The sequence below is a fragment of the Manis pentadactyla genome, chromosome 3, assembly GCF_030020395.1.
Source record: "Manis pentadactyla isolate mManPen7 chromosome 3, mManPen7.hap1, whole genome shotgun sequence".
In the NCBI taxonomy this organism is placed as follows: domain Eukaryota; kingdom Metazoa; phylum Chordata; class Mammalia; order Pholidota; family Manidae; genus Manis; species Manis pentadactyla.
In genome coordinates, this window is record NC_080021.1 from 101,019,232 (window position 1) to 101,045,574 (window position 26,343).

Below are 26,343 nucleotides of genomic sequence, written 5' to 3' on the forward strand. Positions count from 1 at the left end.
TACATGTTGTATAACCTGCAGCCCTGTGGCCTTGTCACCTTGTTTCCCTTTTGACTTTCCCTGCGGCCCATTGTTCAGCTTGATTATCTGTATATCTTCTGGGAGAAAGAAGAATGGGCCAATGTATAATGTTTCCAAATGGGGAAGGGAATAAACCTGCTGTCCTAGCTCTAACCATGAAAGTCAGAGCATCAGAAATACTGCCCCCAGAATCATTTAATAACATTATTACTAGTTTCATTTATCCTGCAGGGTTTACCACTGAAGTGTTCTGTGAATATGAATCCCTTCTGCAAACTGCTGTCACCAGTCCTGCTGCTCTGCATGCAGAGCAGGGGACACCAGGCCTTGTGTTGCCCAGACTGGTCCAGCCCTCAGCGTGTGACCCTCCTGGTGCTTTTCAGGTTGCAGCGAGGGCATTGCCATGGAGAGTTAGGTCATGGGGTCCAGTCTCACCCTTATGGTCTGGCAGAGTCTATTGTTACCCTTGGATTACACGTACATAAAGATTTTTCTTTTTACACTAAAGCTAACTTCAGTTCTGCTTTTCCATGAAACTACCCCCACCCCAGCTCCTTTCTCTGGCTGTCAAATCCCTTTCCAATAGGAAGTCATTGCAAGTGAGAAAAAAAATCTCCAGGCCCTACTTGTACCACCAAGCATGGTATGCTACCATGTGGAGAGCGCATTTGTGCCATTTTGAATAATACAACTAAGTGTGTGTGCACTTGTTATTATGAAGGGTTCTGAGGCTTTTGAAGACTAATGGCTTTTTCCAGTTGTGCAAGAAGCATAGCTCCAACACATATGTCTAAGGCAGCTCCCACCCACCTTCTTGCTGCTGTCCTTCCTCCTTCCTCTTTTGGTGTCTGCAGACAGATGTGGTCCATCATGGGAGCTGGTATTTTTTTTCAACCCTGCTCTGCCTGCTAGCCAGTAGACCTGTGAGTAAAATCTTTCTACCTAAGGGCATACTTGGGTTTTCTGAGTAAGTGACACATTGGTAACCAGAAGTTGGGTCTGAGGCTCTTGGTCACACAAGTGCTAACAAACATAAAATGAGCCACAACAGTTAAACACTTGAATGGATCGCAGTGTGCTTTTCCCTTGGTTTCCCATAAAAAAATAAAATGAAACACTCTGTGCAAAAAAAAACAGTATACACTTTTACTGGTCGTTTAATGGGAGAGTAACACCTGGCAATCATCACCTTATGTTTCCTACAAATCCCAACAGGAAAGCAGCTTTGTGCAGTGGGCTTGACTGCAGAGCTGGGCTAGCAGGACGCTCACCACTCCCCATCCATTCGGTGTGTCCAGGCCCACGGAGAGCCAAGGCAGCTCTGCCAGCCACCACTCCCGACTTCATCGCACTGGGTGAGTTTCTCTGTGGGATGGCAAGGGAGAGGGATAAAGAGGGGAAATGATTTACAAACGGTTGACTTTGACTTGTGGTATGTAGGAGCAGTTTAGAATTTAAGAGATCTCATTGCAGAAAGAATGTCTTCCTCTTGGCCCCTCTTTATTTTTTTTGTGTTTTATTTTTACATTTTTAAATCTTTGGCAGCATAGAACTGATTGTGATCCTCTGATCATCTCTGATGGGTTAAGCTTCCTTTTTCATTCTCTCCCTCCCTGAACAGCCCCCCAGGGATCAGTTCAGGTGGCAACTGAATATTCCCACCCATGTGTCCTCTCCAGAAAGGGCTTGGTGGGCCTGCAGGTGGCGGGCTGTCCAATGCTTCATAGTCTTTCCAGATCACCCTGTACTTGAGTTCCCTTTCCTGTCTTCTACCAGCGCCACTTCTACCAGTCCACAGGAATTTGATGCTGGTCAGCTTCCCTGATGGTTCCTGGCAGGGAGAAGCCACCGAGGTGCCATTGAGGATTGGTGCCTAGCTCTCTCTGGGCATGAGAGCCAGGGATCACACAGTGGGACCGGAACCTTCTAGAACGTCTCCTCAGTCAGGTTTTTGAGGGTAAGGGGATGTGGAGACGGGAGAAAAGTGCTGAGGGCTGAAGCTGGTGCAGGGTGACAGTGCGTCTTGGGTAAGGCAAATGAGAGGCAGTGAGGTGATCTCAGAATGGCATAGAGGCCGGCTGGCTCACACGAGGGTCCCGGGCTTGGCTTTTTCCTGCCCGTACCACTGGACGTCGGCTAGTTCTGGGTAGAGGGAGGAATCCAGGAAACAGCTATCACTGTAGCTCCTGCAGGGAATCCAAGGAGATGAGATGGTTAGTGGAGAATGACCCTATCAGCCTGTGTTCAGGGGTCCATGTTGGTCTATAGCTGGTCGATGTAGATCGTTAAGTCTCCCCTGTTGATGAGGAACTGGGCCTAGTTGGGTGCTGCGGATACAGAAGGCTCTCCTGGACTGAAAAAATCCACACCCAGGGGTCTTTACCCTTGAACCCTGGGAAGGAGGAGAAGGGAGCTGGCACTCAGGCGGTGCTTCTCAGGCTCGGCCGGGCCCCTGGGAAGTCCCCCAAATACTCATGTGTCTGGGATGTGCGTGAGAATTGGGAGCTTTGAGAGCCCCCTACAGGGTCTCCGTGCAGCCAGGGCTCCCTTGGGCTGGGTTCCTCAGGGGCCTTGTTCCCCCAGGTCCTCTGAGAGCCTCAGGCATGACCAGAGTCCACTAGATTTTTATTCTGTTCTAGAGGCACATTAGAAACATCTGGTTTCCCTGTAGTGAAACTGAGGTGATGTTTATTTTAAATTACATGGGTTTTGTGATTTGAAAATAAGGCCTTTTGAACTTCTTTCAGGTACTATCACTGTGTAAATTCTTCCATATCCAGAAGTGATCCCACAGGAGTTTGAGCTGCTAATCAGTACTAGGGACTATTACTAGGAAAGAGCCCCTTTTCAGTGATCCTAAGCTAGCTTTTTCAGTGCAAGATGGTCAGACTTCATCTCAGTACAGGAAGGGGGAGGGAGGTGCCAGAGGCTGGGGAGCGGCCTGAGCTGGCATTGCTAACCTCCACTCTGTTAGAACAGCTGCCAAGTGGCCTGCGTGCTGCTTCCTGTGTGCCTTTAGCCTTCAGTTTCTGAGGTGACATACCTGTGAGTGACTTTGGTCTGTGACTTGGGGTTCATACATCATCTGTGTGTTATGGCTGGATTTTCAGGTTTGACCACCCCAGAGCATGTGCCATTTTGGGGATAGATGTATCTGTTTGGAAACTCCGTAAGTGTCAGAAGATTCCCTCCCTCACACTAGGAGTGTGATTGGGGAGAGACCATAATGTGATGGGTTCAAAGAAAAATGAGTATAAAGAGCATTTTAGACATAGCTTCATGAGTCCCACTCATCCCCATTTCCGTTGATTTGCTGGCCTCTCTAGGAACAAACAGGTGAAGGCATTCTGGATTTGGTAAAAGTGTTTCTCACTTGGCTTCCAAGAAACCCAAAGCACCTGTGAGCCTTTTGTGAGCATCCTGTGTCTGAAACCCCTGAAGTACACTGAGGTTAATACCACTTAGTGGCTTCAGATGCAAAGTCCCTAGCCCCGTGTGGTGCCCTCCACCAGAATGTCACCCCACCCCTCAGCAGGGGTGTAGGGTGTATAAGAGACACAGGTGGGCCTGTTCAGGTGTCCAAGTGGCTTTAATGCTAGGAGGATGTCAGCTTCCTCCTGAGAGTGCAGCTGACAGGAAGCGGAGCTGGAAAGAGAACCAGCAAGCCCTGGTTCCACACTGGTGCTCACCAGGAGGCAGGCATGAGAATGGCATTTGGGACCTGCCTTCTCCACAAACACTAATATAAAGCTTTAGCCATCTGAGCAGGTAACTTTAATTAATTCTAACTTCCAGAAACAGAAACACAAGTTTCTAAACCAGGGGCATTTGTAAAAGAGCTCTAAATAGTTAATTGGCTTTAAAAATAAGCACTTAAACTAGCTTTTATTTACTAAATATTTCTTAGATCACATAAACTTCAAGAACATATGAGTTTTAGTTTGTTTTAATTAAAACAGGTATGTGTTCAGAGTTGACAGCATTATATACATACAGCTTTTATTGTATCTGGGTTTACCAGGCAAATAACTGTTTTTAGTCATGAAAATTTCTTAAGATCTTAAGTGAACAAATATGTAGTGGACATGGTCTGTCCATTTCTCATTGAGGAGGAGCTTTTCCCTAGCAACTGCTGATTTTGTAGCAAAGAAATTACTCTGATCCTCACATTGCCAACAGGACCTATTAGAAACTGCAACCTATTTTCTGTTCCCAGGAACATCTTCCCCGGGTGAAGAGCTTATGCTGAACAAGAATATGACCTGATGTCTGCCTTCCTTCATGATCTACCTTCTAGAGACTCTCTGCTGGAAAATAAATTAACCACAGGGCTCCCTTTTCCAGTACTGCTCACCAAGTCCTGAGCAGCTACACTTGAAGGCAGCCAGCCCTGGATTCCTCTGGCCCAGTGTAACGGACTCCCCAGATCTGAACGGACCGGCAAAGCCATTGTGATCTTCCTGCAGCCAGAAGCAGATGACACCGGACCAGTTCCATATGACTGAAAGCTTGATGTCCAACTTTGTTCATCACCATGAAAATCACCATGGTGGATTAATCAGACTCTTCCACTTACCTGTTTTTCCCTCCTGTTTGCCCTTTTCTGTTGCTCCTTGACCTGGGAAGGTAATGCCCTTGTTCATTTCTCCCCAGTGGCTGCCGAGGGAGGTAATGTTGCTGGGTTTCTCGTTTCAGTTAGAGATCCTCTAGTTCTGTCGCTAATATCACTGTGAATACCTAGGTTCCCTTTGAAAATGTCAGCTACAGAGCTAAGTGTTTGCAGTCAGGCTACCCAGGGCTTTTTTTCATCTTTGTGGGGCATTTAGAACAACTCTGTATCAGGCTAGGAGATGACCTCCCCAATGTACCAAAAAAACCCTAACTGACCACTGGCTTGAATGGGCAAATGTACCAATCTAGGAGAGTCAATCTGTCAACAAGGCTGTGGTTTGTGCCCTGACAGAACTTCCCCTTCAGATGGTGGTCCCCTCTGCTTGGCCTGTGGATGCTCAGATGACTGTATGTTAGGGCAGTGCCTCTAACTTTCCACAACCAAACTGACACCTCACTGGGAACTCCCAGAATTGACAGCCTCAAGTTAGATTACTTACCAGGTTTTCTTAATTCAGGATTCAACTCCTTTGGCAGAGCCCTGCTTCTCTGCTAGGAGCATGTGCGAATTGGACTGGGATCAGAACCCCTCTTTAACCCTGGAAAACATCACCAGCTGTAGAGGTAAGGCCTCAGTAGCCCAACAGAAATCCCTGGACTCCAGCTGGACTTGTCCTCATTTCTCTTAGCTGAATGAGGTGTCTGCAGTCACCACCACTTGTTGGATTAACACTCCTGGGGAAGTTGAGGTCCAAGAACAAACCCATTGTTTATAAGTTGGTCATGAGTCCAGTTTGATGCACCTTGGAATTTTGATTTATTCAGCTGTTTACCAGCAGGATTGGGTCCTGGTTTAAATCTGTATTATAATTTGGTCTTTGCTCTTTGTCATTTCATTTTGTGTTCTGATTTTTTAAAGTACTCAGGTGATGCCTGTCTATCCTTTGTAAAAATATACCTATGACATACCTTTTTGAAGCTTTGGGCAACATCAGTCTGACAGAACCCTTGGCACAGTCTCTGTGCCCCGACCCTTTAACAAGTTGCTCAAATGTGGCCTTTTGGTTGCTACTATTCCCCCAAAGCTTCTCTCACCTTGAAAAAAGGTTCATTCACTGCACCATAAAGAAAAATAGACAAAATGGTTAATGAGTGAAAAGGCATAGTCCATGCAGAATAGACAAATGCCTAGCAATGTATTGGGTGGTCAGTGCCTCCTAACAGACTTGAGCTCTTAGAGTGTAAGTAGAGACCTTACAGGAATTTACAGCACTTCTCAGAAATCAGCAGAGAAGACCAGCCAAGTTTTTGTTCAAGCCATCTCTGGACTTCCTTGTTCTAACTCAGCTCCCCTAATCCAGATAATGCAGAGCTGGGCTTTGAGGGCTGTGTATTCCATCTAACATCTTTCGTCAAGAAAGAAGACCACTCCTGAACAATGTGGCTGATTGAGAGTGGGGAAGGTGGACCCAGAGGATAACACACAGAATCTTATGCATGTACCTCAGAAAAATGGATTTGCTAAAAGACTGATTTCCCATAAATGCCTGATTTACAGAAAAGACCAAGACTTCCTGACCAGTAAACATCTATCTGCCAAGCATCTCTTCTGTCCTCAAGCCAGTGAACTTGGTGTTTGGACTGGCTTGACAGCACCCTATTTGCACACCTTGCTTATAAATATAGCCTACTCCACACACTCAACTGGACTCACCTGTGGCATGCATTTCCCAAATGGCAATTCCTTTTCTATTACCAAATAAACTCAACTTCTGGCCATTTGAACTTGCTTCAGTTTACCTCCTTACTTAGGTAGACAACCATTATGGGGAATGTTCCGGTTAGACCACTTGGTTCATTTAACTGCACTTGAAGCCAGGGGCTCCCAAATCAAACAGCAGGATACCTGTGTTTGCTGGCATGGCAGGCAGAAGCCTCCAAGATGTCCAAATAGCTATTGCAAAAAGCTAATGAAAACGATATAAGCAGTAGGTAAGACAGACATGATTCCTATGCTTCTGTCTCCTCGTCCTAAGTACTCACGGTCTGCTGATCCATATGAATTGCCTTTACACGCTGAAGAATTACCCAACTGTAAACAAAGGCCTGTCAGTGGCCTTGCAGATGTCCCCATATGTATCCCTGAAGGAGGGCTTCCCTCAGAGCTGATGGGACTGAGGGATTCTCCTGTAACTACTCCCACTTACTCCCTTAAACAGCCAAAGGGAAACTAAAATGAAAACAGGAAGCCTTGCCAAACTGGCAGATACCAGGGCTATACTGTTTAAGCTCGACTCACTTTGGAGCCTACAGAGGATCCTGGGAAAACCGGCAGAAGCTGGTGAAGGCTGAGCGTCCTTACGAGAGCCGGCTTCCCAGCACCCAGTTGAGAGAGGCAGGCAGAATTTCAAGTTGCCCCCAGATGGGCTGGTTATCGGCATTTTCCTCTCTCTCTTTCCATTTGCACCTTTGAGGATACACCTCTTACATCTATGGAGTCATCCAATACTACCAGGAATATTTGTACCTGTCACAGCTAAAACTTGACAAGAGGATTTTTAAGTAGCTGTATGGTCAGAAGTTGGCCATACTGGAAGCTGATATTCAGAACCTGATAAACTATTTACCCAGAGGGGAGAAAAAAAAAACCCCAGAACATTCCTAAGACTAATAGCTGTAAATCTAGAACACAGAAATTCTTATTTCTGTGTTTTAGTTGACCATCTTGTCCCTGACAGCAGCAAATGGAAGATAATGTCGTTAGATGGGTGGGTCACCCTATGGTGGCATTCAGGAAGCAACCTGATTTTTGTAGCAAGTGAAAATAACTGTCCTGGCCTCACAGACCGAGTCTCTAGCAGAAGAAACACAGCTCTGCAAGCAAATCAGAGCCCACCTATCCTGCTTGTGGCAATCACAGTAACCTCCCTGGTGTGCTGTATTCTTTCAGCAGCTGCAAACCGCCAAGCAAGTGATCGCCCTCAGAATGTCAGGAAAGGAACAGAGTAAACGGCCGAATTAACAGACGGGAACCCAGCGTCGTGAGCTGTGACCACCACACACAGACTCAGTAACAAACCGCAGGAACTCCATAACTTCAGCTGGAAGTAACGCTAATGCCTTCACTGTCTATCACCTCTCAGGCTGAGAGTCTGATCAAAAGGGGAGAATTTTAAAAATGAGAAAACAGGCCCAAAATGGAGTCCCTTTTGCTAAACCCCACACCACCAAACGAAGATATAAGTGATACTTTTGGCTCTCCCAGAAATGGCATCTTCACCCAGTCAATCAGGAATCGATTGTCTGGCTAGCACCAGTTAGGGCATCTGCCTGACAGACCCCTGACACCTCCTGAAGGAAGTGACCTCTCAGTAGCCAGCCTGCTGCTTTGCCTATTCTGACCTCCTTGTTCCCCTCTGTGCATAAAGGTGTCCATTTTGTATAGCTCCTTCAGGGCGCCTTTTTGTCTTTTAGATTAATTCTTGAAAAAAGCCATTAAGATCTTCCAAATTTACTCAGTTGAATTTTAACACCGTCTTCTCAAAGGCTATGCCCTTGCTTTCCTATCCTGCACCTGACAACTCAGGGACCTGCAGTAACAACTGTGGCAAGTCCCCTAAGTGTTCAGGATCCTCTTCCATCCAGCTCCAAGCCTGCAGCAAAATGAGACTCTGCTGTTCTCCAAACAAACCTGCCTGGTTCTGCATCTGCTGCCTTTGGCACTGCCTCTCTCAGCTTCCACCTAATCCCCTCCTCCTACCCCAGACCTTTGAAGTCAGAAGTGACCCTTCTGCCCTGGGAACCCTTTAAGTCCTTTGCTGGAGGCCCCAGAGCATGTGACACACAGTGCTGCGGCTTCGTACACCCCCTGTATGGGTCCTGATTTTCAAATTGTTGATCTGGATTGGAACTCTGAGAACTCTGATTTCTGGAATGGTTCCTGGAATATAGTCAGGTCAATCTTTTGATTGAACAAACTTACAACTTTTTATCCACTTCTGACCAATATCCTTTTACTTAACCCTTGAAGGGATGTTTAATTTCAATATCTTGTCTCCCAGTTAGATTTTGATCCCTGAGGACAGGAACCAGACCACGTGTTAATATTTTATGCCCACTACAGCATGGCTTCACAAATTGCCACGTTTTGACTCACCCTGGGGGTCTTGTTGAAATGCAGATCAAGCAGTGGGTCAGGAGTCTGGCTTCTAAGAAGCTCCCAGCAGTGGTGATGCCTGCTGCTCATTTCTGGACCACATTTGGGAAAGCAGTACCCTACAGCCCCTGGTGGAATACCCAGCTGTCCCTTAAGAATGCGGGATGAGTCATGGGTGACTGGCAGGTGCTTCTGGATCAGCTCCCGGCTGCCCTTGGTGCTTTGAAATGTAAACTGCGTGGTGCCTTTTGTTTCCTCCATGTTGATTACTAACCCAGGAAAAGCTTCTTCAAGCATGTGTATTACATTGCCCCTGGGAAGGTCTAAAACATACTCTGAGGCCTTTTCTGGGAAGGAGCACTGGTAATATCTAACATCTGATGAGAAAACATACATATAAGCACACAGTTCTATGTGTATCTAGAAGTAAGACAAAAATAATGGTTTCCACACACAATTCAGATGCTTCTTCCTTCTGGAAATTATGATGTGGGCAAGAGCAACACATAGGTGGGAGCAGGGAGGGGAGTGTTGTGAGGACCAGACAGCCCTTACGGTACCTCTATTCATCAGTGCTTTGGTGAGGTGGAGACTCACACCCATCCAGAATGGGCGAGTGTTCTGTTGCTTCTCTGAACAAAGGAAAGCAGAAGAAGGAAGAGAAGAGAGGCCACGTTAAAGAGAGGAACCGACACAGACATGATTAGTAGCTTATTAATACATTGGAAAGATATTTGACTCTGTATACCCAAGAGTTAGTGACAAATACATAAGCCATGCAGAGCTTTGAACCTGCATGCGTAAGTCAAAGGACCTCTAGTTTTGTTAGAAGGTAGGCTTTGGCACTTTCCCCATTTCTCATTTTTTATCACAGAGAACAGTTATTGGTTGTTAATTATAATAACACACAAACTGTTAAGAGCATTTACTTTAGGGACCAAATTATCTTTTTGTTCCAAAACCAGTTCAAGTGTGTAGGCTTGTGAGGGGTGCTTGTGAATTGCAGAGCCTACTGTCAATCAAAGAACAATCTTACATGTGCATCAGATGAGACTGGGCATGACCCAGAAAATTTGGAGGATCCAGAGAGAGAGCCCGAAATCTGAAGTTCTTTACCCAAGTAAGATGGTGCCATATATACAGAGGCTCTGTCTGTCATGAATTACTTTTCGTGGAACTCTCGGGCCCCAGGCCTTGCAGCAGTTGCCTGATCACACAAACCAGAGCTGAGGTATGTTAGGGACCATTTTGCAGATCTCTAATTAAAGGACAGAGGGTAGCTGCTGCCCAAAGTCAAAGAAGTGGGTGTGGACACAGGAAGACTGTCCCAGGACCAGTAGTTTCTCTGGGTTGTTAAGAAGGAAAATGCAGGATGGGGTATTCATTGATTGTCTGACTTGAGTTCACATCAGAATCCCCTGCAGGGCTTGGGCCTCACCCCCAGAGTTTCTGATTCACTAGGTCATGGATGGGCCCGAAATCTGCATTTCTAACAACATACTGGGTGATGCTCACACTGCTCGTCTGGGGATAGCATTTTTAAGAACCACTGGCCTAGTGGAAAAAAACAAGGCTTTAGGGTCCAGAGTGTAGGGGTCTTAAAAGTACAGCTGCATCCAGACATGTGACTTTGGGCAAGGCACTGATGTTCTCTGAGCCTCATCTACAAAACTACAAGATCTGTGTATTCCCCATGCAAGCTTACAGTGAGGATTTTGTGAACTGATGTTAGCGGAAGCTCCCAGCATTGGGTACACAGCAAGCACTTAATAAATGTTAGCACCTCTTCTCTTCTGTCAAATACTATGGCCCATAAAACCTGGTTTAAAATCACTATAGATAAATTGGTAGAAACAAAAAAATGTCTGCCAGCATGAGAGCCTGAAATGCAGCCCACGGGGCCAAGTCTGGGCCTGTTGTTCTCTGATGACTCAGTTCAGACAGCTGCCAAATTTTTCCAGATGTCTCCACTGACACTCCACTAAACTAGGAACCAAATAAAGCTGGGTGGAGGGATCCTTCACACCTCTAACCGACAGGCACTGACAGGATGTAACATCCACCTTTAGAGGCGATGTCCTCACAACAGAAGAGGCAGGAGTTGTGAGGAAAGCAGGCTGTGTCTATCTGCTGGCTTCAGGAGATAAAACACCCTAAAGTCCCTGAGATTATGATGCTCTATGCCTGCAGGTAAGGCTTTGTAAGAAGCTGACCTGTGGGGCTATTATTCTGCTGTAGGCCACTTCTCAAGGGTCTCAAGGTACCGGATCCCGTTTGTGACTGACAACACCTGGTTGTCCAGGACAAGATGGGAGCTGAGCCTCCTGCCTTTTCCTTAAGATGCATCCTGATTAAGCAGACACACCACGAGGGAGGCACAGCATGTGCTTACATCATCTCATCCTCCCTTCTGCCTTGCCTGGTATTTTGAAGTCAGCCTGCCTGGTGTAACCAGAACCCAAATCACATGGTGTATGGGATTCTAGCCAAAGAAATGCACTTTGACTCCTGGTATCACCTCCCCACATTCCCAGAACCACTGCCAACTTCAAAAGAGGAGGATTCCCCTGGCTAATGGCTAATGGGAAGGCGACGTGGAAGGAGGCAGCATATGGGGCTTCTCTGGAAAGAAACTCCAGCAAAGAACACGCACCGTTCTGCTGATTAACCATTCTGTCTAGGGACTCACACTTACTACACTCTTCCTGGCTCTCATGGAATGCTCGGGCTTATTCTAGAAGCAGGCAGAGGAGGATTAAAGGTCTAAAAGGGCCACTCACCCAGTCTGCCAGGTTAGGATGTGGTGGGGGCTGCTTGGGGGTGTTGCTCCAATTTCACTGGACGGTGTTGAGCTTCTCTGGCTCTGAGGTAAGGCAGCTGTGTGCAGGTGGCACAGAAAAGACCGGTCAGACAGGTCACATGAAGGCACTTCTTTCCAGAGATGCTGGAGACGACCCCTTGGCAAGGTCAATGGGGGGAAGCATCCACCCCTTCCCCCACACCCGGCCAATTACATTTTCTCCCCAAACCATATAGCTCCAATTCCAAGTCATGCTGGGCATGGGATCCTAGGTTCCCACTTTGCTGAGGGAAAGCAGCTCCCTCCACAGCAACTCAAGTCCCCTGAGGGAGATAGGGCAGGGTGGGGGCAGGAGGCCTGTGTGCCCAACAGGGAGCCACCAGTGGGGAAGCTGTGCTCTTCCTTAGGAATAGAGCACCTCCAGAAAGGCCCTCAGCGTGCCCCCTCTGTGTCCTATGCTCACAATGAACCACTGTGGGACACTACTAAGGGGGCAGGCTTTTAATAGCTCCTTCCAATCTGACTACTAAGGTTTTATTAATGTGGGCAACATTTTTCTAGCTGGGAAAATTTAGGAAGTAAATCGTACTTAAATGCATCCTTTGCTTTCTTGGGAATGTAATCTTTTTCATCAGTAAACCTCAGATATAGCTCCTTAGAATTTTTACTCTAAAATACGTTAGAAAAGATCTACCTAATCTCTTTAAAAAGAGCAAATCTCCAAAACAAGTGCTACAGCTTCCACAGAACAGCACTCCTGTCCCTGCTGGACCACCGCAGCTCCCAGCAGTGGGACAGAGTCTGCCCTGGTGCGCATGGTCTAGTCACTCGTTCTATGTCAAAGTCCTCTCCTGGGAGAGGATGGCAGATGGCCCTGGGCTTATTTTACAGCAGGAGGAGGAGGAATGTGGGTCTGGTCCGTTTGGCCTAGACCAATGAAGTCCATGGTTCTCTCAGGATTGCCTGCACCCTTTTTATTCTTCCTCTCTGAAACTCCTTATTTTTTGCAGGTGCATCTAATAAACGGGTCAATGTGGATTTGGGGACAGAGGCAGAGCTGGGAGGCCTGGCTCCCTTGAGCACCGGTGGCCCCTCCTCTGCGCTGTGTTCTCCCGCCCCAGGAACCTCTCTCTCTCAGTTCCCCAGAGACGACTCCACTTGTCTTTAAGGTCCCCCTCTGCTCCATCCTTGCCCTGCCCCCTTTCTCCAGTCCCAAGCCAGATCCGGACTTGGAGTTCTTCTGCCTGCTGTGGACTCTTTATAGTCACACACTTTCACACTCATTTGATGACGTCTCCACTGCCCCCATTTTGCTTTGTCGGGAGCTCCCCTCCCTCCGGGAGCCCAGTCTGCCTTTCCTGGGAGCCAGTGGTGCTCTGGGCTCCGAGCGCCAGATAAGGGAGCCCTGGATCCTGAAAATGTTAAGACCTAACACCTGGGCATTGACAGTCCTGATTGCCTTTGGTTACTCCTCAGCAGCCCTAGGTTGGGCCAGGGGGCCATCAGGGTCAGTGTGCTGGCCGGTGGACTGTGACAGCAGAGCGCCAGTCTGGCCACGGGGCACCCGGCCACATGCAGGGCCCGCCTTCCTCCAATGGCGCACGTGCTGGTCTGGTGTCTCACTCCCCGGGAAAGGCGCGCCTTCTGCTGGGACGACCCCAAGGCCGCCTCCGCCCAACTTCTCCCACCGCCGGCCTCAATGCGGAGTGACTGGAGGGAGGGTTTCACCCCCAAGTGCGGTAGCGGAAATGGGAGTGCCATCCCAGCCCTAGTGGAGGGTGAGACGGCGCCGGAAAACGTGGGTCTCACGCATCTGGCAGCTGGGCTTCAGAGCTGGCGCCCTTCCCCACTGTGAGCCCGGGAACGCGCCATGCTTGCCTCCAGCCCCCTCACATGGCGTGGCCGCCCCTCCCTGCTCACCTGACGTGGCCTTGCACAGCTGGGGCGTCCTGGTGGCCCTGCTGTGCGCCACGAAGGTGCTCTGGGAGGAGGTGCTGTACTGGGAGCCGCTGTCCGAGGAGGTGGAGCTGGTGTGCGACAGGCGGCTGTGCTCCTTGTGCGCGGCGGCCGAGCGCTGGTACCACTGGCGCAGCTCGTCTGACACGGCGGCGCGGCCAGGGCCCTTGTCGTGGACGCCCTCGCGGCCCAGCGACGGAGTCCGCAGGATCTGCGAGCGCGACGGCGTCAGGCGGCCCGCGTCGGCCTCATCGCCGCCGCGCCAGCTCTCCCGGAAGAGGCCGCCGGCCGTGTACGAGTTGGACGTCTTGAACTGCGCCTTGACGCTGTAGTGGCCCTCCTGGTCGCTCTCCAGGCTGCGCACCACCACGGGCGTGGCACTGCCCTCCACGTACAGCGGGTACTCCTTGATGCGGTACTGCGAGCTGGGCTGGCTCTGGCTGTGCAGGTAGACGCCGTGGCCGCCGCCGCGCGCCGCCAGGTTGGGCATGCTGCCCGAGTTCGCCGCACCCAGCGTGCCCGCCGCCCGCTGCCGCTGCCGCTGCCGCGCGCGTGCCTTGGACGGCGAGTCCTCGGCCAGAGTGGAGTAGTTGGCGTTCATCTGCGCCGGGTAGTAGTGCTCCGAGCTGGAGTGGCTGGTGCAGGAGGAGCAGTCGTCCATGGGGTCAGAGCCGTTGCTGCTACGAGTCCGTGGCGTGTAGAAGTCGGGGCTCCCGGTGTCGTTCTCTGAGCCCAGGAGCTTGCCCTGGGACTCCAGGCTGGAGCTCCGGTGCCTAAAGTGCAGGGCCAGGCTGTGCAGCCGCGTGGGGCTAAGGTCCACCGACCTGCGGGGAGACGCGGGGCTGGGGGCTCTGCCATCCTTGGCTCAGTGCCTCTGGCAGGGGTGCCCCCGCGAGGCTGCGCCAGCCCACCTCCCTGGGCTTTTCCATCTGGAGCGGGGCAGGTGGGACAGAAGCCAGAGCCCACCTAAAGGTTTCCTCTGAGACAAGCAGGCCAAGAGCCAGACTTTTTTTTTTTTTTAAGGTGTAAAGGGATTCTGTCCATACAGAACGAAGTGAATCCCTTTTCTAGAATTGCGTTGAACTATGAAATGCCCATTTCTCTAGGGCAGACTGTCCAGCCGAGGCACTTTATACAGTTCAACTAAGCACTGTTATGAAACCCACATAAGAGAAATTCCCATTTCTCTGGAAGTGTCTACAATGGAAGGTGAGTGGAGCATGAAACATTTATAAATGAGAAGCAAATGCCATGCTACCACTCTGTCTACAATTCACCCTGCCTGGGGGGACCCACACTATAAATATCCATCAATATCCAGGGGTAGATTATGCCAGGGCCCCAGGTGAAATTCAGCCTGGCCCCACTGGCCAAGCACAGCAAGGCGACTTCAGTCCTGACTCATACGGGGTGGAATGTGAGGCCACCACGTGGCCCTCCATCTCCTCCAGCTCCCAACCTCTCCATCACTCCACTCTGGCCACACTGGCCTCTGGGAACATGTCAAGTGCAGGCCTGCCTCTCTGGGGCTCTGGGATCTCCTCAGAGCTGGCTTCCCCAGCTGGTCAGGTCTCTGCCCACATCACGTCCTTAGAGAGGCCTTCGCTGATGCTTCCATTTAAAAGGTGACCTCACTCTAGCCCCTTGTCCTATTCATTTTTCTTCTTGGTGCTTATGACCACTTGACCTGTCTTTCTTTATTGTGACTCTTCACCAACTGAACGATCAGCTAGGTGAGAATAGGGGTGTGGTCTGTTTTGTTTCCTGCTCTAGAAAAATACCCGGACACTTGATAATGTTTGGTGTATGAATGAATGGAGTGAATAGTGCCTGCAGAGGTCAATTTTATCCCATATAAAATGGTTCACTGCTAATGGAAGGATCACATTATCCATTCTTTAAGCTAAAATCCCTATGGAATCAATTTTTGATAAAGTGATGGCTTTGGTTTTGCTTCTTTTTAGGAAATGAAGGTGTGATTCACTGAAGCTTCACTTTGCCTTTTCCTTCTGCTGTTGAGGCATGAACAAGCCCAGTATGAGTTCAGGTCTGAGAAGGCTATGTGAGGACTGGCCAGTAATGACCACCCACCGTGTCAGCACCAGGCCACTCTGGCTCCCCGGGGCTCCCCGCTAATCCTAGCCCCACCTACCTCCATTTCCACTAGGACAGCTCCTTCCATGCCCACTGGCTGCAGGAGCTGGGGACTCACTGGCTGCCGACTTCTGGTGCCCACTGGGCATAGACAGTGGGATAGAACTGGTCTCTTACCTAATGTGGGCTTACTGCTGCCAGCTCACATTTTTATTCTGTTTCGCTTTAAGAAGAACTTACTGCACTGGTACTGGTTCAGGCCTGACTCTAGTTCCCTGGCTATTTGGGCCAGTTTGGGGCCAGCATTGTCAAATTTCACAAAGGAAGGTCTGGTTGAAGAGGGAGGTGGCCCAGAGGCCTGGCACACTCACCTCGTGGAATGAACGTAGTGGGGACTCCGGACCCGCAGGTCTGGCGTGGACGGCATGCTGGACTGTGCGTCCCAGTGCGGGAGGCTGCGGATGGGGCTGCTCTGCAGGGAGCTGCTGCCCCCTCCAGCCTCGGCACAGCTGCCCGTGCTGGGGAAACGCTTGTGGCTGCTGCAAAGCAGAGGAGGTGACACTGGTCACTGCCGGACAGAAGTGCCCTTTCCCCTGGGAGCTGACTAGCCTTGGTATATTGATCTTGGTGTTGGAAAAGCTTGCCCAGAATGGCCACCCTTGCTCCCTAGAATTTTACTCTGGTTCAGCCTTCCTCTGAGAGTGGGTGCAGGTGCCTAGCCCTGACCCCCATGGCAACATGAGATAAAGATGTTCATCAGCCTTCTCTGCACCAGGCAGTGTGACTGTCCTCTGATGCCCCGCCTCAAACAATGTTACCTGTCTGGGCATCCCCTTGGAGCTTTATAGGGTGTAATTAAAGGAAATGAGTAAACAGAAGCAGACCAAAAATGCCTCTTAAAAAACCCCTCTGCAGTATCAGCTGAGTAGTGAGCTGGTAATGCCCTAAGACTCCAGCTGTTTGGCTCCAGAATTCAGTTGGATGATGGTTTAGGGCTCTGAAACATTTTGGGACTCTGACGAGTGGACTCTCACTTGGTGTTGTGGAAGAGCACTGTCCAAGACTCCCTAATTAATCCCTGTGGAATTCAACAACATTAAAGTCTTCTGCCAACACGTTGATGGTGAGCCAAAACCCCAATTTCCTTTTGAATGACAAATCTGTACCTCCAGAGGGCCAGCAGCAGAGGGCGCTGTGAGCGCAGCCCTGCTGAGAGGCAACCCGAGGAAGGCGGGATGTGGGTGGGTTGGGATTTGCACATCGCGTTCTTCCCCTGCGACAGCCCTGTGCTGCTTGCACAGCGACGGCAGCAGCTTCCTGTGGCCTCCCCGACCCGGCTCACCTGGAATGACTGTGGGTGGAACGTTTCTTGACCTTTTCGTAAGGCTCATCCAAAGAGGACTCGCTCCACATTTTGGGCTTTATGGGTGACTTGTCATAGTCGTTGCGGTGATAGTGCATCTGCCGGAGTCCCTCCAGGGACTGGGGAGGAGGGGGTCTGTTGTGCGATGGTGGCCGAGGAGGGAGTCCCTTGTGAGGAGACTGTAAGGGGGACAGTGTGCTGGTGACCTGAGAGTCTTCTGCACAAAGATGGAAAGAGAGGGACTGAGCAAGGGCTGTGCTGCCCAACGCCCCCGCCCCCGTGAGGACGCTCTACCAGTCAAGGCAGAGCAGCCCAAACCTAACCTGTGGCAGCATGTGGCCGACAGGAAGGGAAATTTCACTTGGGATTAGCTACAAACCGAGTGAAGCCTGAGTTTCACTAAATACCAACAGCAAATGATGGCTTCATACCAAATAGCAAAATGTAGTCATTGTTATGTCCTAAACTTTCTTTCAAAGGACAGGAAGAGTCTAATTTGCTTTGGGGGATCTTGGCTCCACGAGGGTTCTGTTTTCTTCATGCCATATCCTCAGGGCCTAGAATGATTGCTGACCTGCAGTAGGTCCTCAATAAATATTTGTTGGAAAAAATGAATGAAAGTCTGTCGAGTGTAATTATCTGCTGGTGGTTGTAGGTGTTTTACTCTCTGCCTCTTTTAGATCTATATGGTCTACAAATGTGGTCCTGAATATCAGGCAGGTCCAGAACTGCCTGAGGTTCTCTGGGAAGGAGGCGGGCTACAAATACTAAATATGAATAGGTGATTCCCTGACTTGAGAGGAGTAACGATCTACCACTCAATGTGCCAAAGGGCTTTCAGAGGAAGCAAATTCAGTCAAGGAAGCAGCTGTGGCGAGGCCGGTCTGGATGGGCATTCAGAGTAGACGGCAGAGGGAGGAGAAAGCAAGCGTTCAGGGCCAGACCAGCCGCAGTGGCAGCGGTGAGGAGGGGGCAGAATGGGGAGGTGTGCTGGCCAAGTGCAAGTGCAGTGGACCTACTGTGCGCACTGAGAAGCCAGGGGCCCCAGCTGCTGGGGGGTGAGCTTCAATTCCAGGCTAAGGAGTGAGGATTCAGTCTGAAAGCCACAGGAAGGCTTGGCAGCTTCTTCAGCGCCGCTGTGTCAGGATGGAAGTCCTGCTTGAGGGCTAGTCACCTGGCAGGTAGGCAAGGCGGGGGCGAGGGGCTGGGCGGTGAGGATACTGGGTGGGAGAACCAGGGAAGGGCAGCACAGAGCAGAAAGGGGGTAGAAACGCAGTGTTCCTCAGGGAGACAGGGGTACAAGTGTGAGGGGAAAATGCACAGCAGCAAACTTCAAAAACTCCGAAGACCTTTCCCTTGACCCTGAACCCGTTTCCAACTGGTATCCTTTTCACAGCCTTGTTCTCCATCCCCCAACCTTAAAACCAGCTTGCACTCCTCTTTCTCCTCTCACATCCCTAAAGGAAGGAGCGAGCCTGCAATAGGAGGGGTCCTGGGAGGCGATGATGTCCCTTAGGAGGTCTGGAACATAGGAAGGGAAAACTGGCCTCACAAGTGAAGCATCACATCCATGAACCAGCACCCACACCTGCTCCAACTCCTGCATTAGAACCTCCCGAAGGGCTCGTTTCCTTCCCTGGGGAGACCAGAGCCTGCAGGGTCCCAAACCAGGGCTGGCCCTCTGCTGCCCCACTTCCTCCATCTGCTAAGTGCAGGGCCAAGCCACCTGTGTACAGAGCCCACCAACCTTTCTCCACAGCGACAGTATTACTGCTCCTGCTATATTACAACTGTGGGCTGGAAGGCCTTTGAGGGTTTCTGTCTGAACAGCCACTTACCCCTGCCTGCCTGAGGTTTCCTAAAGGGCAAAAAAAGTAGCTGCCATTTAATAGATTTCCATATCGTTAATGTCCTGGCCTCCCAAGTTTGGGTTTAAATCCACAGGAACATTTTCAGAGCTGGTTACATATCTGGAATTCCTTTTCCTCCTATGTGTGGTGCTGGCGGGCTGAGGGATCAGTTCTGTTTTCCTAAGAATTTCCCAAGAAAATATCCTAATAAGGGCTAGGTGTTTAGCCATGAGTGAGGCCTTTTGAAGGCCTGACCAGGCATCTGAAAGGATATCTCTTCTTGCATCTTCTCTGTTCTTCAGGAAGGTATGGAGGGTCTGTTTTGCCCTGCTGTCCTCAGGCTCTCCTAAGTTTTCAAGCTTTGATTTCTGATCCAAACCAGTGTCCACCTATTTCCTCAGAAATTACGAACACTCAAAAGCATGGTATTTAGATTGTTTAGTTAAAACTGTGGTCTTGACAACTGAAAAGTAGAATACCATTATCCCCTTAAACTTTACTTCTTGACCACAGGAAATACTAAAATTCCAACAGACGTGTTTTTGTGGCACCCACCCAGCCACTCCCCACCAAGCAGGTGAGGATCAGGGAAATGAGGAAATTGGCCTGAAACAGGCTGCCCTCTGGGCCTGGGTCTTGCCTTTCCACTGGGCTGTCCCAAACTGCACAGCAGACTTCAGGTTAACCTGTGCCCAAGTCCTCAAACAGGAAACAGACAACCTACCATCCTCTAGAACAAGGGCATCTGAGAGGGAACTATCTTCACTGGCAATATTTCCATCTGAGAAGACAAAAAGCAAAAGCCTATCAGTTTAGCACATCCCTTGGACAAAACCTGAGCTGTAAAAATCGTGTGTTCAGTCAACCTCTTCTAATCAGAAAGAACCCACAAAGTACAATCAAACTGCTGTCAGGCATTTCTCCTGACAGTCACCATAGCGGGTCACAAGCTCATGCCCCCAGCACGTGACGCTGTAGGGCACCCTGCCTGTGCGTCTGCTGACTAGCTTCATATCCCATATAAGGCCGCCTGGTCTGGGGAAGCCACCTCATTGTCCCAGCCCAATCTCAGGGCATGTCCCAACTGAGCCAAAGGAAGTGAACTGCTTTTTTTTCTACTAATGCAAAAACTAGGGTAGGGAACTTGGCTTTGCATATATGGCAATAAATGGCTTCTCAATAAATTTAAGTCATTAGTAGAGAAAACAAGCTGAAAAATACAGCCTTTATCTTTCCAAAACTTATTGTTACAGACTCCATTCAATTAACCATGAGAACCCACCCAAGAGGGAGACAGTAAAATAATCCTCCCCACTTAAGAGCTTGGGAAACAGAGGTACAACCAGGGAGGTGTGGTTTGTCTAGGCTGCTCTGTTTGCCTGGAAAAGTCAGCAAAAGGTCCTGGTTTGATCTTCCAAGTTTATTTAGTACATTAGCTTTTGAAATACAAAACCAGGTTAAAGAACTTTAGTTACTCCTGTAATTTAAGTGTGCTTATGTGATGAGAACGTTATTTCAATGAAGCCACAAAATAGAGAAGGTAAATTCTTCAGTAGTTAAAAAAAATGGCTCAAATGTGGTGGACCACTTTCCAGTTGGTACAGATGATGACTTAGAACGGACTCTGTTGGAGGTCTGAGCAGAACAGCCCTCACCGGGCAGGCTGTGGGACCAAGCTCCTCTGGGGCCACTCAGTGAGACCTCTATCCCTCCGCATGCCTCCCAAACTTGTTTTGCCAGCCAGGATGGAGTTCTGCAGAGCAGGGACCCCTGGGTGCCTTGGAGGGGTCAGAAGGAGGTCTCAAGGGGTCCTCAGAGAGGGGCTGGCTGGCTGGAGCTCTGCTAGCAAGGTGGGGGAAAGAACTGACAGAAGTCTTGGCCAAGGCAAGAGGGGATGGTTATTGCAAATTTCCTAGGGTAAAAGCCTTATTTAATGGTCTTTCTTTCTCTCTCTCTTTTTAACTAGGAATTCACTTTATTCACATTGCTTAGTGGGCTGTGACCAGCTAGCAGACAGAGAGCCTTGACTTTGACACCTTGGTGTTTCCCATATATTGCTGCTTCCCTTGTATATCTGCATTTTAGGGTTGCAGAATTTTACCATTTCTAGATATAATCATGGTAAAACATACATAATGTAAAATGTGCCACTTTAGCCATTTTTAATTGTATAGTTCAGTGGCATTCTGTACATTTGCATTGTGGGTAACCGACAGCATCCATCTCCCATCTTCATTTTTCCAAACCAAAACTGTCCCCATTAACACTAGCCCCTGATTCTGTCACTCGCACTCCCTGGCAACCTCTCTTCTACTTTCTGTCTTCCTAGAGCAAAAGTATTTTAGACATGCATAAACTATGAAAGAACACTTGAAGTATATTTTAAAGAATTTGCTGACTTGGGGAAAAAAGGGGACTTGGTGGCTGTGGGTGGATCTGAGGCTATTTCCATCTACAGCTTATCAAATATAATCACCCAGACTCCTAACTCCTCCTGACCTGAGATCAGGGCTTTAGTCAATCAGAGTGGAGGTTCCAGTTCCCAGCTGAGGCTTTGGGACAGGGCCCTGGAGGCCAAGGCATCTGGGGTGGACACAGGCTGGGTGGGGAGCTGGCCCGCATGGACCCCAGCCACCCCGCTCTACCTCCAGACTCGGGCAGGGTGCTGAGATTCTCGGGAATGTCGGAGCCTGGCGAGCTCCGGGCTAGGCTGGTGGCACGGCAGCTAGCTCAGTTCGTGGTATGGGCCCTGAAGAGCATGGAGCTCGGGGCTGCAGGCTGGCCCAGGCGGAAACACAGTGACAGACAGCCCAGTTGGTGGAGGCTCTTTCCTCCACACCTGAGCGCACTTCACTGCTCTCATCTGGTATCAGGCTTATTAGCTTTGTTTTATGACAGAAGGTTAAGGCCCAGGGTGGCCTAGCGGCTTGCTGAGGTCGCCGCAGGGAGTGGGGACAGTTCGTGGTGGCGCAGGCTGGGCACTGACCGTCGATGATCAGTGAAGCCCTCTGGGTGGGTTTCTTCCCAGACTTGATGCGGTTCTCGTTGATTGCATTTTCAATCTCCTGCAGCTTCCTCAGTGCGTTCAGGTAGGAGGTTTTCCTCTGTTTCTTCAGCTTTTTGCTGACGTTGGGGTCACTGGCAAGGCGGCGGGCGGCCTCTGTAATCTGGGACTGAATGGCGAACTCCCGTTCCAGGCGCTCCAGCTCAGCCTCCTGTGGGAGGGAGAGCCCGGGTGACACTGAGCAGGGGTGCCGGCAGGGGGCACTGTCCTCTGCGCCCCACCCCTGGGCTGAGCGGGCCTTACCCTGGGAGACATGCACCAGGACACCAGCAAGCCCAGGCCCAACCCACCCCTGCCGGACCCTGCAGTGGCCCCACTCCTACGTCTGTGGCAGCCGTGTGCCCCAGGCCCACCAATGTCCACATTCGGGGCCTTGCGACATTCCCGAGACAAGTGTTGGCTAAGTTTCCACAAACAGTCCTGGTCCCAGAAGAAATGAAGCCACAGCTGCCAGACACCACCTGGCGGGTGCAGGGGAGGAAACCGGGCAGGCTTACTGCTGGCCTCTGCATCCCCGTCAGCAGCTTTCCCAGGCACCGACCAGCTAGGCCGGGGCAGAGCACGTGCATTTCCTGTCCTAGGTGGTCACTGTCACACAGAACGGTGACAGGAACTGAGCCAACCACATAGGCCCCAAACCCCAAATTTGCCGGACACTACAGGTCTTTCCAGTTACAGTGAATAAAACATGCTCAATAAAAGGCACCAGGCAAAGTGCCTCCATCAAGCACAAAACTGAGCTGGACTGCATTTCCTTTGGGCACTTTAAGCCTGAAGGGAGCGGGGACCAGGAGCAGGAGGGAAAGGGGAAGTCTCACAGACGGCTGAGGGGCAGTAAGTGGCTTCCAGGTCTTCGGGTGCCAGCTGCCCCTGTGCTCTCAGAGGCAGAGTGTCCTAATGGACTCCTGCCCTCAAAACAAACGAGTCAGCAACAAAGGCTGTTTTGTGACTGCGATGCCACCTACCAGCTGTCCCGTGCTGTGATGGCAACCTGGCCCCAGACACCGACCCAGTTTCGTGGGTACCCAGGGCAAATCCTCCCTACTCCCACTGAGCCGAGTTTGAGGCTGGTGCCTGGCTGTGCAGATGGCAACCTGTTGTGTGGCGGGAGCATGCGGGTCTCCAGGAGCAGCGGAGCTGCGGACGTCCTCCCCGGGGAGCCCTGCAGGCACCAGCCGCAGGAGCGCCTCCAGTGCTTCCTCTGAACACTGCGGACCGCCAGGGAGAGAGTGAGACAGCCACGCCCAGTTCCCAGGGCCTACAGTCCTCTGGGGCGGGAAAGCATGAAGCAGAGGGTGGGGCCGCAGAACAGGGGTAGGGTGGGGCCTCTCATCCAGGGGGTCTCCCCTGCAAGTGAGGTGCAGGGGGTCTGCCCAGCCTAAAGGGTGTGGCTGTCCTCAGGCAATTTTGATGACAGCAGAGTCAAGAGATACTCGACCACATGGTCTCCTGAAAGCCCGCCCCCCTCACTCCATTCCCACCCCGGTAAAACCCTGGTCCCACCCACCCTATAAAATAAAATCGCCATTGGCTTTCATAATAAAACCCAAATTTCACTGGCTAATTTCCCAAGTGATTGCCTGGCACCCACTGTGTGCCACCCCTCCCCCTTATCTCCTGTCACGGTTAGGGAGCATCAGTCAGGCAGCAAGTACTGAGTTAGTTATGTGTCCCATATACTAGCTCATCTAAGCCTAGTGACAGCCCTGAGAATAGCAGCATGATGAGCCTCATTTTACAGAAGAGGGGAAGTGCAGGGCTGAGCCTCGGACTTGGATGCAGCAGTGTGTGCCCACCTGGCCTCCGGGCCTGCTCTTGCTCTCAGGAGACTGAGCTGCCCCTGCCTTTGGCTCCAGGGCACCATGTCCCCTCTGAATACACTTGCTTACCCTCTGCAGGTATCACACAAGAATGTCAGTTTCTCCCCCCTTGTATTCTCTCTTCCACTGGCTTTGACTCCTGCCCTTAGATGTCCTCTGTTTAATAGCATTTTAATTAGTAATTTTGTCAGAATTAATTTGGTAAGATGTTTCCTGGACATGACCCTGAAGTCTGGCTTGAATTTCTCTTGGGTCTGAGGCCAGATAACTTTATGACCAGCTGGAGACCCAGGTCCCCCGATCTGAACTCTCCAGTCCCTGTCCTCACCGACATTTAGTCCAAAGAGGCCAAATGAGTGATGCTTCAGTGGCTTCTCCAAACACAGACAGGTGAGGCTGGGAGGGTCCAGGATCTTGCTCACACTGTGGCAGTGATTTAGTGCCAGGTGAAGTTAAAAGCATGTGACAGGCCTACTGTGTTAAGCCAAAGACTCCCTCAGAAATCAGCATGCTTACTTAATGCAAGCTGACTAATCACAGCATGGGTGGCCCCCTGACCACCGAGCCAAGTCAAGGCAAAAGGAGAGACACTTGGGAGGAAAGGGGGAGTGGCCCTTGGCTTGGGCAGAATGAAGAGATAGTTACAGAAAACCTGCATGTGCCACACATGGGAAAATAAGGCTAATGTGAGAGAATCCGACAGACAGGAGAACGCACCTCTGCTTTGGGCAGGATTTTCTGTTCGTCCAGTTTGAAGGCCGTCCCGATCCTTCTTCGAACAATGGGTGGTTCCTCCCCTGGGTCCAGTGGGTACTCAGCAGGCAACTTGCCCGTCAGCTCCTGCATATGAGCAACAGAATGGAGTCAGAGGTGGGCATGCGCTTGGTTCCTAGGACATGTGTACATGCATAGGACACATGTGCATGCAACTCACAGCAGATTCCACGCACAGATTCGGAACAGTGACCTTAAACGATGTGCCTAAATCAGAGTTCCTGAAATGCAAATTTCATTTCTCTGAAAATGTATGAAAGCAGTCCTTTCTTTATAGAACAGAAATCCTTTCCAAAGTAAATTTCTGTCAGGTGAATAAAATCATCATTGGCTTTCATCATAAAACCCAGATTTCACTGTTAATTTCCCAAGTGATTGCCTGGTACTCACTACGTGCCAGGTGAGGCCCTGCAGCTGCGAGCTGCAGAGCCAACATGAGATCTTAGTTCCTGCGTCCTTTCTACTGCACCAAATATTCCCACGCAAATATCTCAGTTTAAAATGTCTTTCAAATGAGTTTTCTTAGAAGAGTGGCATCTAAATGGCAAATTCCAGAAGAGTATGTATTACATAAATTAGAAACTGAGTATGCGCAATAGTACTCAGACCAGATGCTCAAGAAACAGGCTGGACTTGAAAGACACTGAATGTATATAAATAGGAGTTTCAGCAGAAACAAAAAATAATCCATCTTTTTGACAGGGCTGTTAAAAAGGATCTGATGTATGTGTTTGGGGCTCTGGAAATCAATCGTCACGAGTATGTGGCAGACAGATTCAGGCCACAGTGACAAAGATCCGGCAAACACTGAGGTCTGTGGAAAGGTCCAGATCAGGCTGAGGATCTGTATCAGGGGTTGCGTCTGGGCTGAACGCAGGTCACAAAGAGTCAGCAGCTAATCCTCACAGTGCAGTCAAAGCATCACTGCCAGTCATACCCAGGGGCTGGATGGCGCCTAGAAACATGGAGCACCTCTGCAGCACAGCCCGCCTGGATTTCCAGGCCTGAAGCAGCGCCTATGCTGCGGTCACGGGGCTGCTTTGTCGAGGAAGAGAGGGCAGCCCACCATCCACACAGAAAGCTTCTGTGCTGGACAGCCCAGTGCCAGTGTCCAAGGGGTGGGAAGGCCCGATTGTCAGATTCCAGGCTCTGAGCACCTTCTGGCAGCAGCAGTCCGGCCTCTCCTTCCCTCTGGGGTGGGCGTGTGTGTGCAATGGTGTGCGTGACTGCGACCGGCAGGTACAGGTGCACCCATTCCCCTCTCTCTTGGGTCTCTTTCCTTCTGTGTTCAGGCCACTGGGAAATGAACTCTTGGGCTTTTTATTCCTCCATGTAAGCATTTCAAAAAATAATGGCCAGGTTTTGAGTATGAAACGCTCTGCAATTTTGTTTTTTTTTTTTTACAATATTCTTCAGATGTCTCCAAAGTTTTATGTGTTTATTCTACAACATTTTATCTGCTTCTCTAAAAGTCCCTATAACCAAACAACATATTGAGGATTTTATATTGTTAGGACTCTACATTTTTACCTTAAAACTCGTAAAAGGGAGGGAAAAGCTGGTAAGATGGCCATTGATTTATAACTCTGAAGTGTTTGTGGTTTTAAAACAAAACATAGAAAAAAATGAGGCTACTGAGTTTTCCAGCACCTGCTTGGAGTTTTCCAGCACCTGCTTGAAGGCATGTGAGTCTAGCCCTTGATTGTTCACATTTAGTCTGATTTCACATGTAATCATCACTGTATGGGAACGAGTAATTTAATGCACTGTCGTGGGCACTCGGCTCAATGCCTTGTATTTTCATATTGGGAATATTGTGCTAAACGCTCCCACT

The 26,343-nt window shown here is 50.0% G+C and overlaps 2 protein-coding genes across 25 annotated transcripts in view; one reads left to right on the forward strand and one right to left on the reverse strand.

The window, feature by feature from the left end:
- The window catches only part of PRPF18 (pre-mRNA processing factor 18), a 78,031-nt gene extending 69,889 nt beyond the window's left edge, over positions 1–8,142 (forward strand). For all 13 annotated transcript variants that reach the window (XM_036908072.2, XM_057498218.1, XM_057498216.1 and 10 more), the window contains 2 exons: positions 1,237–1,376; positions 4,238–8,142. The gene's annotated coding sequence lies outside the window, so the exon portion shown is untranslated. The remainder of the gene's footprint in view (positions 1–1,236; positions 1,377–4,237) is intronic.
- The window catches only part of FRMD4A (FERM domain containing 4A), a 573,879-nt gene continuing 548,698 nt past the window's right edge, over positions 1,163–26,343 (reverse strand). For 9 of the 12 annotated variants that reach the window (XM_036908068.2, XM_036908069.2, XM_036908066.2 and 6 more), the window contains 8 exons: positions 24,453–24,575; positions 21,838–22,066; positions 19,576–19,632; positions 16,981–17,218; positions 16,010–16,177; positions 13,509–14,368; positions 11,569–11,665; positions 1,163–2,207 (listed from right to left, as the gene is read on the reverse strand). In XM_036908068.2, the coding sequence (XP_036763963.2) occupies positions 2,105–2,207; positions 11,569–11,665; positions 13,509–14,368; positions 16,010–16,177; positions 16,981–17,218; positions 19,576–19,632; positions 21,838–22,066; positions 24,453–24,575 (1,875 nt within the window). In that variant the 3' untranslated portion in view covers positions 1,163–2,104. Of the gene's footprint in view, positions 2,208–9,348; positions 9,421–11,568; positions 11,666–13,508; positions 14,369–16,009; positions 16,178–16,980; positions 17,219–19,575; positions 19,633–21,837; positions 22,067–24,452; positions 24,576–26,343 lie in introns of all 12 variants that reach the window. The other 3 variants (XM_036908067.2, XM_036908064.2, XM_057498212.1) reach the window with 1 other exon arrangement.